The sequence below is a fragment of the Anabrus simplex genome, chromosome 1 (genome assembly GCF_040414725.1).
Source record: "Anabrus simplex isolate iqAnaSimp1 chromosome 1, ASM4041472v1, whole genome shotgun sequence".
Taxonomy (NCBI): Eukaryota; Metazoa; Arthropoda; class Insecta; order Orthoptera; family Tettigoniidae; genus Anabrus; species Anabrus simplex.
In genome coordinates, this window is record NC_090265.1 from 1,381,720,655 (window position 1) to 1,381,735,217 (window position 14,563).

Consider the following 14,563-nt stretch of genomic DNA (forward strand, 5'->3'; position numbering starts at 1 on the left):
TAGATAACCACTTCTCATCAGTTTGTACACAGCAAGTACAAATTTCTTAGAAGAATAGGTGTGAACAAGATGTACAGGTTGCCACAGGCTTCAATAACTTTATCTATAAGGCTGAGGTTTGAATTGGCATAATAATGTACCAAATTCACTGAAATGTTTATGCACTTTTTTAAAGTTCAACTTAATGCAAAGAGTGTGATGCTTTTCAAAAAATGGAAAGTAGCCTGTTTTCATGGCTACACAATTAGTATTATTTTATCCAGGTTATCACAGACTCACATCCTATTTGATTGGGTGTTCACTTTATTATATTTATTTTTATTAACCCCGAGATGAGCACTAAATTAGGATAAAATCCACCAGTCCTACTTGCAACTTGCGTTACAAAACATCACAACAAGTAGATGCATTGAAGAATTGTGCAAAATTTCCTTGATAACCAAATACTATTTTCCTCATTTGTGCTGTTGTCATATTACTTTTTGTTTGAGCAAAGTCATAGATAACAGAAATCTTGCTGAACTTGGGTAGTGAGTCCTATTTCAGAGTAGCCGTCGATCCCGGCGGTAGCTTCTGTCAGTATACCCAGGAGACTGGAATCCATTGCGGGGTAGTATGAACTCTTTCAATAGCTTTCTCTAATGCTGCAATAGTTTCTTCGATGTCATTATTCACAATTGTTAAATCAAAGAAATGGCCATACGCTTGTCGTAGAAGGTCCGACTCCTTTGCAAGACGTTCTAGGCTTCCATCATACTGTAAACAAACAAATTAAAAAATTACAAGACCTGTATTTATAAAACTTCAATCATTGTGATAATTTTTGAATATTAATAAAAACAATGTCACCACATAAAAATACCTTACACATACAAAAATTCTGAATAACCCACATCCATTAAAATTCTAGCTAATGTAGGAGTCTATAAAATGGCCTACAACACAGTGTTTGAAGAACTAAAATTAAGTTAAAAGAAACTTCTAACATAGATTGCTGCTCCACACAGCACATGTGCAGAGTGCATACGGTATTTGAGGAAATTTCATTGTGCACACCTGCAGTTACATGCAAATTAAATGCTGTACTTTTATCATTTCGAAGTATCAGTGTCAGTCTATCAGCTAACACAAGAGATGAAATGGCTGTGATAGTTGCAATACATGTAAAGAAGAGCAATGTTGAGACTGTAAGGTTTTTTAAAATCAACAGTCTTTTGTGCACAAAGTTCAGGAGTTGGATATCTCCAGTGGGGGTCTGATGCACATAGCTAAGCATAAAAAGCAATCACAGCATTCAGACAATATGATTCCACACTTCATACAGCAGGTGTAGAACATCATCAAAGAGAATCCCAGGATGTTCAGAGAGCCATTGCCAGACATCTCCAGGTGTCTGAGGCTGCAATCTACACTGCAGAGCATAAGGACATTCAATATAAATTTCATGTTATTTGAAAGAGCAGTTGATGTTGGTGCACACATATGCACACAATGGCTGCAAGCATTCTCTTTAAAAAAAGTTAAGATAGGTCTACCAGCATCTAAAGATGAACAGGGAAAATACAGATGGTTATGTGCAGATCCTTCTGATATCACCCATATTATACAAACCAAATTTCCCACAATTATGATGGTTTTAGGAGTGGTGAATATCGAAGGACTCATCATGTTACCCCACTTTATTCCACAGAGCCTGCAGGTGAATGCTATTGAATACACTGAGGTGCTGGAGACATTTATAAAGCCAGGAATAGAAGCTATATGCTAGAGAGCGCCGTATGTATTTCAACAAAACTCTGCACCTGCACAAAAGGCTGTGACAACACAAGATTGGATGGCAACCAATCTGCATGACTAGATCACACCAAACATGTGGTCATCTAACTCACCAGATCTAAATTCCCTAGATTATTACGTAAAGGGTGTTGTTCAACAGGAGACTAATAAACATTCTCACAATATAAGTGATTCTCTTAAAGCCAACATTACTTGATTAATGTCCAATCACAACAAGGACCATGTGAATCGAGCATGCCAGTGTTTCCAGTCCTGCTTTGATGCCATCATTGTATCAAATAAGCTTGTAGTCCAACCATTACAGCATCCTTATACCACGTTTTTCATCAATATACTGTATTTCATTATTAATCAGATATGATTGTTTTTTGTACTACATCTAATGTGTCCTCCAATCCTTTATGCACTCTATAAGAATGTGAAGGCCAAATAGCTTAATTCTAAACTCATCGATGAAGGTTTACAGACTTTGATAAAGCCTGTTGTGGGAGCACAGAAAGCATACAAAATTACTGCACTGGTGGGTTCTACAAATTTATCATGTTTAAAATAGCCCGTAAGTTGAAAGGCATCAAAATGAGAAAACAACAAACCACTGACAAAAGTGCAAAAATAATGGAAAGATGGTGTTAGAGACGAGTGACTAGTCCAAAGGCTTATATAAACCATCCAATACCCCATTGCTCAGCAACTGACTACTTAACATAAGTAATCTTGGAAATATACCTTAACATGACCATGTTATGTCACATAAATATAGGTAATTCTCACTTCATCTGTTCTTAAACCAGATTCATTAGCACAAAAACAACTTTCTTCTAAAGTGCAACAACCATACAAACTGGACTGGTATGAGAATACACTTTTGTATTTCACTTCACAAACTGCCATATATGGATAAATGTTTGATTGGTGCACCTCACAATGTTACTTCATTTCCTGATGTCATTGAATAACAGTCTTGCACTGGGATGAATTACTGCAGATTGACATAACTTAAACCTGGCAGAGTTGCCTCAGTACTAACCTGTCATCAATATCATTGAGAACTCATAGGACTTTAAGAACTAGATCAGATGTCTGTATACGGAGCAAGTCAGGTATGAAGCCTTACATTTATAGAATATTCCATCTTGTCAATACTTAACAACAATTTATTTTATTTTATTATCAACTGTACATGTTTCAAGAGCCCCAAATGCTCTTTTTTCTTCTTTCAGTGGTACAAAACATCAAAATATTCTGGACTTGTTACATCTATAAAAATAAATAAATCATTAATTCTACCTAATTAACATTATTTATACAATTTAAACATCCATAACACTGTTTAAATATTGACCAATTATCTAAATCTCCAAATGTGTCCTTTTGAGATCTCTGTCAATCGAGTGTGAAAACTACCAATATTAAACACCACTGACAACATAATGTCTCAGTAAGTTAAAATAATAACTTTCTTGTCACCATTGTTCATTAATTTGCAAACTTTAAGTAAAAACAATATTAAACTTAAACTGTGTACACACAAAAATAAAAGGAATAAACATATTCAACTTATGTTATAAATTGCTGTCAGCTCTTATTTCCCAATGCTCTCCTCTTCTTTAATCCTGCTCTGTATCTACACTGTTAAGGTTGTTATTTTATTCATACATAACACTGGGACTTGATCCTATGCGAGCCACAGCTATTTTATCCCACATGGGCTATTTGTAGCTGGAATCCAATAATTTATCGTGTGCACTGTTACACTTCACCTTGTGGTCCAAACCAAAACAACTCTGCAGGAGGTCAAGACTGACGGTGATCTAAAGGAACACATTTGAAGATTTAGATAATTGGTCAATATTTTAATAATGTCATGGATGTTTAAATTGTATAAATAATGTGAACAAGGTAAAATTAGAGATTTATAGTTTTAACAAGTCCAAAACATTTTGATGTTTTTTGCTGCTGAAAAAGAGAGCTTTTGGGGCTCTTGAAACATGTATGGTTGATAATAAAATAAATTGTTAAGTATTGATAAGGGGGAATAAGTGTTTACTGAATGTAAGATTAAAATGAAGTCAATACAGACAGAGTTAATCAAACGCTATGGTTAAAATAATTAATTCGGGTATGCAGTTTGTAGTTTGTGGGTTACTGAAGTCACGTCCTAGTTCGTGAACCATGGGCAACGGCTGAGTGGCCTAGTAAGTGGTCCTGAGAATCGGGATACCAGTTGCTATGGAATGGGAGTGGGCAACTCGGACATATTCTGAGTCGTGGCCCTCCTTGTGCTCAGGCGGCTAGGACTATACAATTCACCGGTGGTCCATAACCCGTTAGAGGAGAGATCCTCACTTGGACTATGTGCAAGTAGGGCAGCATCCTGCTTCATGAATTTACCGAGCTCAGAACACTTTAAGCAAGCCTCGGACCTATGGGAGTAATGGAGTCCCACTCCCATTTGACAGGCGAGGGACTCCTTGGAAACAACTTGGCGAGCGAAATGGAATTCGACGGGGAGCTATCAATATTAATGGGGCTTATGGAAGAAAGAAGGTAGAACTGGCTGAGTCAGCAAAGAGGATGCACCTGGATGTGCTAGGAGTAAGTGATATTCAGGTAAGGGGAGATAATGAGGAAGAGATAGGAGATTATAAAGTGTACTTGACGGGTGTTAGAAAGGGAAGGGCAGAGTCTGGGGTAGGGCTCTTTATCAGGAATACCATTGCACGCAACATTGTTTCTGTTAGGCACGTAAATGAGCGAATGATGTGGGAAGATTTGTCAGTGGGAGGAATTAGGACAAGAATTGTGTCCGTGTATTCACCATGTGAGGGTGCAGATGAGGATGAAGTTGACAAGTTTTATGAAGCATTGAGTGACATCGTGGTCAGGGTCAACAGCAAGGATAGAATAGTGCTCATGGGCGATTTCAATGCGAGAGTTGGGAATAGAACTGAAGGATACGAAAGTGTGATTGGTAAATGTGGGGAAGATATGGAAGCTAATGGGAATGGGAAGCGTTTGCTGGACTTCTGTGCTAGTGTGGGTTTAGCTGTTACGAATACATTCTTCAAGCATAAGGCTATTCACCACTACACATGGGAGGCTAGGGGTACCAGATCCATAATAGACTATATCTTAACAGATCTTGGATTCAGGAAATCAGTTAGGAATATACAAGTTTTTCGGGGATTTTTCGATGATACAGACCACTATCTGATCTGTAGTGAACTAAGTATCTCTAGGCCTAGGGTAGAGAAAGTGAAATCTGTCTGCAAACGAATAAGGGTAGAAAATCTCCAGGACTAGGAAATTAGACAGAAGTACATGGATATGATTAGCGAGAAGTTTCGAACAGTAGACAGTAAGCAGGTTCAGGATATAGAAAGTGAATGGGTGGCATACAGGGATGCTGTAATAGAAACAGCAAGGGAATGCCTAGGAACAACTGTGTGTAAAGATGGGAAAAGGCGAACATCTTGGTGGAATGATGAAGTGAGAGCAGCCTGTAAACGTAAAAAGAAGGCTTATCAGAAATGGCTCCAAACAAGGGCCGAGGCAGACAGGGATTTGTACGTAGATGAAAGAAACAGAGCGAAACAAATAGTTGTTGAATCCAAAAAGAAGTCATGGGAAGATTTTGGTAATAACCTGGAAAGGCTAGGTCAAGCATCAGGGAAACCTTTCTGGACAGTAATAAAGAATCTTAGGAAGGGAGGGAAAAAGGAAATGAACAGTGTTTTGAGTAATTCAGGTGAACTCATAATAGATCCCAGGGAATCACTGGAGAGGTGGAGGGAATATTTTGAACATCTTCTCAATGTAAAAGGAAATCATCATGGTGGTGTTGCAAACAGCCAAGCTCATGGGGAGGAGGAAAATGATGTTGGTGAAATTATGCTTGAGGAAGTGGAAAGGATAGTAAATAAACTCAATTGTCATAAGGCAGCAGGAATAGATGAAATTAGACCTGAAATGGTGAAGTATAGTGGGAAGGCAGGGGTGAAATGGCTTCATAGAGTAGTAAAATTAGCGTGGAGTGTTGGTAAGGTACCTTCAGATTGGACAAAAGCAGTAATTGCACCTATCTCTAAGCAAGGGAACAGGAAGGATTGCAACAACTATCGAGGTATCTCATTGATTAGTATACCAGGCAAAGTATTCACTGGCATCTTGGAAGGGAGGGTGCGATCAGTCGTTGAGAGGAAGTTGGATGAAAACCAGTGTGGTTTCAGACCACAGAGAGGCTGTCAGGAGCAGATTTTCAGTATGCGCCAGGTAATTGAAAAATGCTACGAGAGGAATAGGCAGTTGTGTTGATGTTTCGTAGATCTAGAGAAAGCATATGACAGGGTACCAAGGGAAAAGATGTTCGCCATACTGGGGGACTATGGAATTAAAGGTAGATTATTAAAATCAATCAAAAGCATTTATGTTGACAATTGGGCTTCAGTGAGAATTGATGGTAGAATGAGTTCTTGGTTCAGGGTACTTACAGGGGTTAGACAAGGCTGTAATCTTTCACCTTTGCTGTTCGTAGTTTACATGGATCATCTGCTGAAAGGTATAAAATGGCAGGGAGGGATTCAGTTAGGTGGAAATGTAGTAAGCAGTTTGGCCTATGCTGACGACTTGGTCTTAATGGCAGACTGTGCCGAAAGCCTGCAGTCTAATATCTTGGAACTTGAAAATAGGTGCAATGAGTATGGTATGAAAATTAGCCTCTCAAAGACTAAATTGATGTCAGTAGGTAAGAAATTCAACAGAATTGAATGTCAGATTGGTGATACAAAGCTAGAACAGGTCGATAATTTCAAGTATTTAGGTTGTGTGTTCTCCCAGGATGGTAATATAGTAAGTGAGATTGAATCAAGGTGTAGTAAAGCTAATGCAGTGAGTTCGCAGTTGCGATCAGCAGTATTCTGTAAGAAGGAAGTCAGCTCCCAGACGAAACTATCTTTACATCGGTCTGTTTTCAGACCAACTTTGCTTTACGGGAGCGAAAGCTGGGTGGACTCAGGATATCTTATTTATAAGTTAGAAGTAACAGACATGAAAGTAGCAAGAATGATTGTTGGTACAAACAGGTGGGAACAATGGCAAGAGGGTACTTGGAATGAGGAGATAAAGGCTACTTTAGGAATGAACTCGATGGATGAAGCTGTACGCATAAACTGGCTTTGGTGGTGGGGTCATGTGAGGCGAATGGAGGAGGATAGGTTACCTAGGAGAATAATGGACTCTGTTATGGAGGGTAAGAGAAGTAGAGGGAGACCAAGACGACGATGGTTAGACTCGGTTTCTAACGATTTAAAGATAAGAGGTATAGAACTAAATGAGGCCACAACACTAGTTGCAAATCGACGATTGTGGCGACGTTTAGTAAATTCTCAAAGGCTTGCAGACTGAATGCTGAAAGGCATAACAGTCTATAATGATAATGTATGTATGTATGTATGTATGTATGTATGTATGTATGTATGTATGTATGTATGTGTGTGTGTATGTATGTATGTATGTATGTATGTATGTATGTATGTATGTATGTATGTATGCATGTATGTATGTATGTAATGCATGTATGTATGTATACAATGGGGGTGGGGGGTATGCACACCAAAACTGGGAAGAAAAAAGGCTACAAATTGGTAAGTTTTCTGAAGCTCTCTGAGCGAATTTCAACAGAGAGGTAAAGGTTGAGAATTTACCAAGAGTGCGGTAATTATATTTTTTTTGATATTTTGATTCAGTACTATACAATAAAACATTCACCAAAGGAACAATAATTACATATGTATTACTATTAAATAGAAGTACAGCGAGTTTATACAATAAATATTTTTTTAAATTGTTTGACTACACACCAAGAAATTAATACACTAAAGAGACTGCCAGGCTGAAGAATGCGTGTGGCAAGCGGGTCAAACATACCTTGGCAAAATATATACACCCCTGCTACCCTTCCTCACAGCACATGCTAAGTCTCCACTACTGCTGTGTGGTGCTATACAAATCAGTTAGCCAGGACGAACGACTTTATGTGCGTATTTCTGTTAATAATTTTGTTAATGATTAAAGAAAAGAAAGGAACGAATTAGCTCGTAAGATAACAGGACTTGTACAAACGGCCTTTTTTAATAATTCCTAGATTAGCCGGATAAAATGGAATGTGGAATACATATATAGTGTTTTCTCCAAAGAGTGGGGGGGGGGGGGGGTGGCAGCCGCTGCCCCCCTCCCGCCCCCTAATCACCGTTACTGCAATTCAGGACGTGTAGCTGTGAGGTGAATCTGAACCCCACAGTCAGCAACCCTGAAGATGGTCTCCCATGGGTTCCTATTTTCTCACCAGGTAAATGCTGGGGGCTGTAAATTAATTAAGGACATGGGTGCTACCTTCTCAATTCTAGCCCTTTCCCAGCCTTACATCACCAAGAACTTTCTGTGTGTGTTAGGCTGAGTGGTTCAGACGGTTGAGGCACTGGCCTTCTGACTCCAACTTGGCAGGTTTGATCCTGGCTCAGTCCCGTGATATTTGAAGGCGCTCAAATACCTCAGCCTCCTGTTGTAAATTTACTGGCATGTAAAAGAACTCCTGCGGGACTAAATTCTGGCACCTTGGCATCTCCGAAAACAGTAAAAGTAGTTAGTGGAACGTTAAGCTAATACAATTCTGCTTCTTACTATTATTATTATTATTATTATTATTATTATTATTATTATTATTATTATTATTATTATTATTATTATCTTTTGTGTATTAGTGTAACATTAGACCACTAGCAAAAACACTAAAAATGTCTGGATACACCATTCATCTCACCTGTCACAATGACAGGTCGGTGTAAGAAAGGAGTAATTTTGTTCGTTTTGTGTTCTCTGTCATTTACCAGCTGTATCATGTTTATCTTGGTCTCTTTTCTTGTCCTGTATTTATCCACATTTCTTCCCATAAAACACTGATCTGGAGACTGACTGAAGAGATTAAAAGATCTGTCAAAATGGCCTCTCAATAAGTGTTGAAGCCCACCTCCTGATGAAGCTGTGAAGTAGAGGCAAGTTTGTTGGGAGCTTAGGAGAAACAAATGTAGAAGAGCAGGGATTGATAAGGAGAGTGTGTCGGTGTGAAGATGGTAAGTGGGTAAGTGTATGAAGATGTGGTGATTGTCTATGTCCTTTTTTTGTTTTCATTAATTATTTGTCCTTGTTATTATTTTCTGTTGCTTCCTCTTCCCTCATTTAATTCTCATTTTGTTTATTCTACTATGTATTTCTATTCAAGTTGGCTTAATCTGTAACATGCGAATTCCTTTCTATTTCTACACATACCTCCTACCTGCTATGAATCATTGTCACATCTCATGGCTGCAGTAAGCAGATCAAATGACTTACAAAGTATTAAATCGGCCGTCATAATTTATTGATGTCAATGCATTTTCCTGGTTATCACTTACAGATGAAAATAAAAAACCCAAAAGATCGTGTCTAAAAATCCTAAAATATTTGCCCAACCATCCTCTCACATTCCTTCTTAAGGGGCTATGTGGTAAAGAAATACCTAGCCTTGACATCAGAGAGAATTACTGCTTAGGCAATAGTTTCTTGGAGATGGTGGAGAGCTGAACTCTCCATTTTTGTGGGTATGAAGTTTTTGAACTTGATGCAAAAAGTCATTTAAGAAGGTGATATCTGAGAATGTAACATTTTTGTGGAAGGCTATGGATGTTAGCTAATGTAAAAAAATATGGTTTCCACTCATCCGATGAATAGCAGTCAGGAATAGTCCCACCGCAATATTTTTAACATGCGAACTTGTGTGCTTTTTCTTTTTTAATTTGCTTCACTTTGCATTGACACAGATAGGTGGGATAGGAAGTGGGCTAGGAGTGGCAAGTGGCCATGGCCTTAAATAGAGTACAGCCCCCCAGCATTTGCCTAGTTTGAAAATGGGAAACCATCTTCAGGGCTGCTGACAACGGGGTTCAACTAGTATGCTATGATGGTCTCTAGAAACTGTGAGTCATTTTGAATATCCCTGCTGATTGTACACTTGCCTACACAAAAAGTGAGCGTGCTGAAAAATCTGAAGTCCAACTGTACAGTGACAAGCATTGTCACATGCAACCATGATGTTGTGGTTCCTAGTTCGATACTCAGGGGTAATGAAACATTACTCATATAGAGATAACCATCATAACTGGAATATTTACAAGTGTGGGAAGCAATTAGATAGCACCTTTTCCTGTAAACAGCCTCAAATATGTGTGAGGTGGAAGGTTGCAGACATACTTATAGGTGTGTTACGCATGCCTGATCGTGAAGCAGTGGGTACGGACTCAGGTTCAGAATAGGAAGGTGGCCTTTTCTTTCCAAATCAACTTGGGATTTTTTCACTCCACAGGCAGTAACAGTGGGCAAAGCAATTAGATTGCAGGATACCTCCATCATGCTTATTGCATACAGGTAAGTCATTCTACCAGCAACTATAACACACCAAAGACCTCACATACGTGAGCGGGTAGTTGCTTTCGTTGACTAAGAAAATCAAACCGCAATAGAGGCTGGACGATGCTATGGCATCCCACAGAGTATGGCAACACACTGGATAAAATGTTTTTGAAAATCAGGAGACTTAAGCCAACGTGCTGGCTCAGGTTCTTGGTGGGTCTTGAACCGGGAAGAGGATGATCACTGTTTGACCCCATTCATGAACGTCATGCAGCTACACCAGGCTGTGTGATTTCCCGGCAGCATGAGGACAGCCTTGAGACATCTGAATGAGACAGGATTACAATTCTGGCTAGCGACTAAGAAACAAAAGCTCACTGTTAAGAAGAGGGTATACCACCTTGCATTTGCTGAGGACAATGTGCTATGTTATTGGTCGAATGTCATTTCTCCGATGAGAGCACATTTTCCTCGGCAAACGATGGGCCAGTACTTGTATTTTGCCCTTTTGGCACCTCACACAATCCAGGTTATATGGTTGAGTATTGGCACTCTGGCCGTGTATCTATTGCGTGTTGGAGTTAGATGAGCTCTCGCAGGATAGGAATGTTGCATAGAATTGAGCAAAGTGTTACCACCAGGCATTATATGCACATTTTAGAGAATATTATGGTCCCTTCTGTGTGGGTGCTTCATCCCTCCAATGTTATACAATTTCAACAGGATCTGTCTCCAATCCACACATCCCGATTAGTTCAGGAATGCTTCGCAGGTAAGGTCAGGTCAAGCCTCCTTGTGGGGTAGACAGGAATATCATCAAGAATGTGTGGGCCAAGATGAAGAGAACAATGATGGAGATCTGGCCTGATCTTACACCAAATATGAACAATGCTCTCTCGGATGTTGTCAGTGCAGCCTGGAATGAGGTGGTTGGTGATGGCAATACGTATGCTTCTGCCCTAATTGATCCCATGGCCACACGCCTGGAAGAGATGGTACACAATGTCAGTGTGTGGTCCCCTTACTGAGAGGACCACCCAATAGTCCTTTCCAGGGCCAAAAATAAGCCTACTAAATGTCAATAATGGCATGATAAAACAAAGGAAGTTACATAACTCGCCATATAACTCAGTGTAGGAATAAAAATAAACTCAAAATTATTTTATTCAACTGAGACTCGAATTCTTTACACCAGAGACACGTGGCAGAATTCACGATTTAGCACACATGGCTACTGCCTTGATGGACAGAGCCTGCACATTCAGAGGCACTTCAGCAAACTATAATATGACTTGTCAGATTAATGTGGCTGCTGGATGGATATATTATGTCCCAGACCAAGAGACATGTCCTGTGGCCGTGTAAGAACAACAAAGTGGAACGTAACTCGACAAGGTCTTGTTGCATGTCCTATCTTACCATTTGTACGTGTTGCGGGCAACCATACCTTCCAGAGGACGCTTATTTTCTGTGTCAGCAAGTGTAAATGATGTGAACTATTTAGTGCAATAGACAAGCTTGCATGAAGGTCAAAGACTGTTGCTTTGATGAACTAAAATTAAAGAATTATAAGTGATTATAAATACAGTGTGAGTGAAATGAATGATTTTGATATATTTACACAAATTCCCCAAATACTGATAGACAGTATTTACTAAAATATTAAAATTTAAAATTAATTAAACCTAAAGTTCTAACACAGCCCAGATACATGACTATACGTTGTAATTTAAATAAATAAATAAATAAATAAATAAATAAATAAATAAATAAATAAATAAATAAATAAATAAATAAATAAATAAATAAATTGTCATCCATCTTTGTATACATTCCTTAATTGTATTCCTTTCTCAATGTTATTGTTTTAATATCCTTTAAAGTACTTACATCAGCCAAATTCTGAAGAACTGGAGCTGCAATGAACACTACATATGGGGCAAATTCTGCTGTTCTTAAAACTTTGAGGGCTTGTGGTTCAACGTCCAAGATTGCCATGCGACCTTCTTGGTGGATTTTCCTGATTGTCTCAAGTTTTGTGCCATACATTGCATCTTCATGGGTCCCTGCTCAAAATATAAAACACACAATCATGACTATAATACACAAAAAGCAAATAATACAATCCTGCAATTGCATGTAAAAACATAATTACATTCACATCATCATTGATCTGAAAGGTTTATTTGAATTTTGCAACATAAAAACTATTAAAACATTATAAAACTGAATATAATCGAGAAATGTGTCTCAGTAGAAACCATGGCATACAAGGGATTTATAATTAAAATATGAAGAAATGTGAATTCTTCTCAACAAAAATAGTCTGGTCTAATTTCTTATCCCATAAACTCCCATTATATTATCTAAACAACAACTATAGCTACACTGCCATCTGGATGGCCAGGCGAACCCTCCTAAAAGTGTAATAAGGATTATCACCTTGCTAGTCTCCTTGATCTGGAACAAGATGACACAGATTATCAAATTTTCTCACAATGCTGAGAGTACCTGGTTCTAAGTCCTCAAACCAGTCTGAAATATATAACGTAGCCAGGATTGTAGTGCACTTGGGGATTGTGGGTCAATAGTCTGTTTCTAACCATTATGTCAAGAAGTTAATATATTATCTACTTTGTCCAGGGGTAGTGTTTGATCCTTTTCCAAAATCTGTACAAATATTCGAGAATAAACAGCAACAGGGAAAATAAATGAAATGTTAGAGAGGGCATTTGACCAGTGCAGGCTATTGTAAATAAAAAAATGTGTGTGAAAATATTATTCCATCCCCTAGTCCATGGAGATTGGACAGCCAAAGGGGACTGCCTGTAGGGGTAAAGTACAGTGGGGACTTTGAGGGCCCTGGGACTGCTACGGTAGCTGTGAAGGCCCTTCAGGAACTCTGAAAACTGGTGGCAAAAGGGGCTCTGGTTAAGACGCAGCAGGTCGTTATACTACTTAGGTTCCAAAATGGGTAAAAAAAAAAAAAAAGTAAATAAATGCAATGTAAATTTTAATCTTATACCAGTTGCATAGTATTATTTGAAGTAATTCCACATACTGTATATGAGTTAACTATGTTTGTAAGTATAGAAGATATTATAAGTAAAATTTTGTAAACAATATAGATTTATTAAGGATGATCTGTTTGTTTAATAGAAAAAATTGTTAACGTAAATTGTATATTATTGTATTCTAGAAAAATGTTCTTCTTCTCTTCTTAATTTAAAATTTAGTGCTTGACAATAATGTATTTTAGTGTACCACTTGCCACTGAGGTAGGCACCTCATTTACAAATAAAGAGATTTTGATTTTGATTTGATAACATCAACTTAGCTTTCAAACTTATGAGACAGCACTAATATGTGAAACTTGCATCCATGAATGTCTTTCAAGGCTCTGTATAGAAACGAACAAGTAATGCAACCACACAAGGTTCTGTACTTGAAAGGAATCTTTGAGAGTATCATAAGCTGGGATGACTACAGCCACAGGAGTGAATGCAGGGGTGAATTTTATTTAGTGTATGGCTTTTAGTGCCAGGATTGTCCACGGACATGTTTGGCTTGCCTGGTACAGGTCTTTCTATTTTATTCCCACGGGCAACCTGTGCATCTAGGTGTGAGATGATGACAACGATAATAACAATAATAATGAGATAGGGAGAGGGTGAAACTCAGTGTCAGCACATAGCCTACCCCTGTCGAGTAACACCATGTGGTCTGCTCAAGGCTTAACGTTTCCATCCCATGGATGAATACAGTAACGATCAACAGCATCATATGCCCTCACTCCGTATGAAAACTGCAGAGAGGTTTGGTATTGAATCCAGGCTTTTGGCATGCAATATAGTGATTAGAAATTGTATACTATCATCTCTCCTAACCTGTCACCAAATGTTCTGATGGTGAAAATTGTTTCCATCAATGGGACCGGCTAATCACGGTGTCAGATCATATAGACTTAAAATGTTAACAATCATGGCAATAGGCAGACAAAAGTAATAAGAGGCCTATCTATGCAATACATTTATGAAAAGTAAATTTCTAAAAATTTTCCTCAATTCTAGGAGAGATTTCCCTCTTTATGTGATAAGCACATGAACCTACTATTATTACATAGAATTTCTATCTATCTTTAAAAAAGGGGGAAAGGAAAAATAAATATATATGCTTAAAAAATGTCACTGCTATTTTTGTATCTTCTGGTCTATATATTAGTTTCAGTTACTTACTATTGAAAACTCTCATGATCTGTGATCACAGGCATTTCAGATGGCAAACTTCTTGACAGTGGTGATAATAGGAGGTTCTGCTATTCTTC

At 38.3% G+C, this 14,563-nt stretch overlaps 1 protein-coding gene across 1 annotated transcript in view; it reads right to left on the minus strand.

Moving 5' to 3' along the window:
- Positions 1–116: 116 nt before the first annotated feature.
- LOC137497032 (peripheral plasma membrane protein CASK-like) overlaps positions 117–14,563 on the minus strand; it is a 439,399-nt gene continuing 424,952 nt past the window's right edge. The window contains exons 11-12 of the mRNA XM_068225518.1: positions 12,130–12,305; positions 117–756 (exon numbers count right to left, since the gene is read on the minus strand). Coding sequence (XP_068081619.1) covers positions 577–756; positions 12,130–12,305 — 356 coding nt within the window. The 3' untranslated portion in view covers positions 117–576. The remainder of the gene's footprint in view (positions 757–12,129; positions 12,306–14,563) is intronic.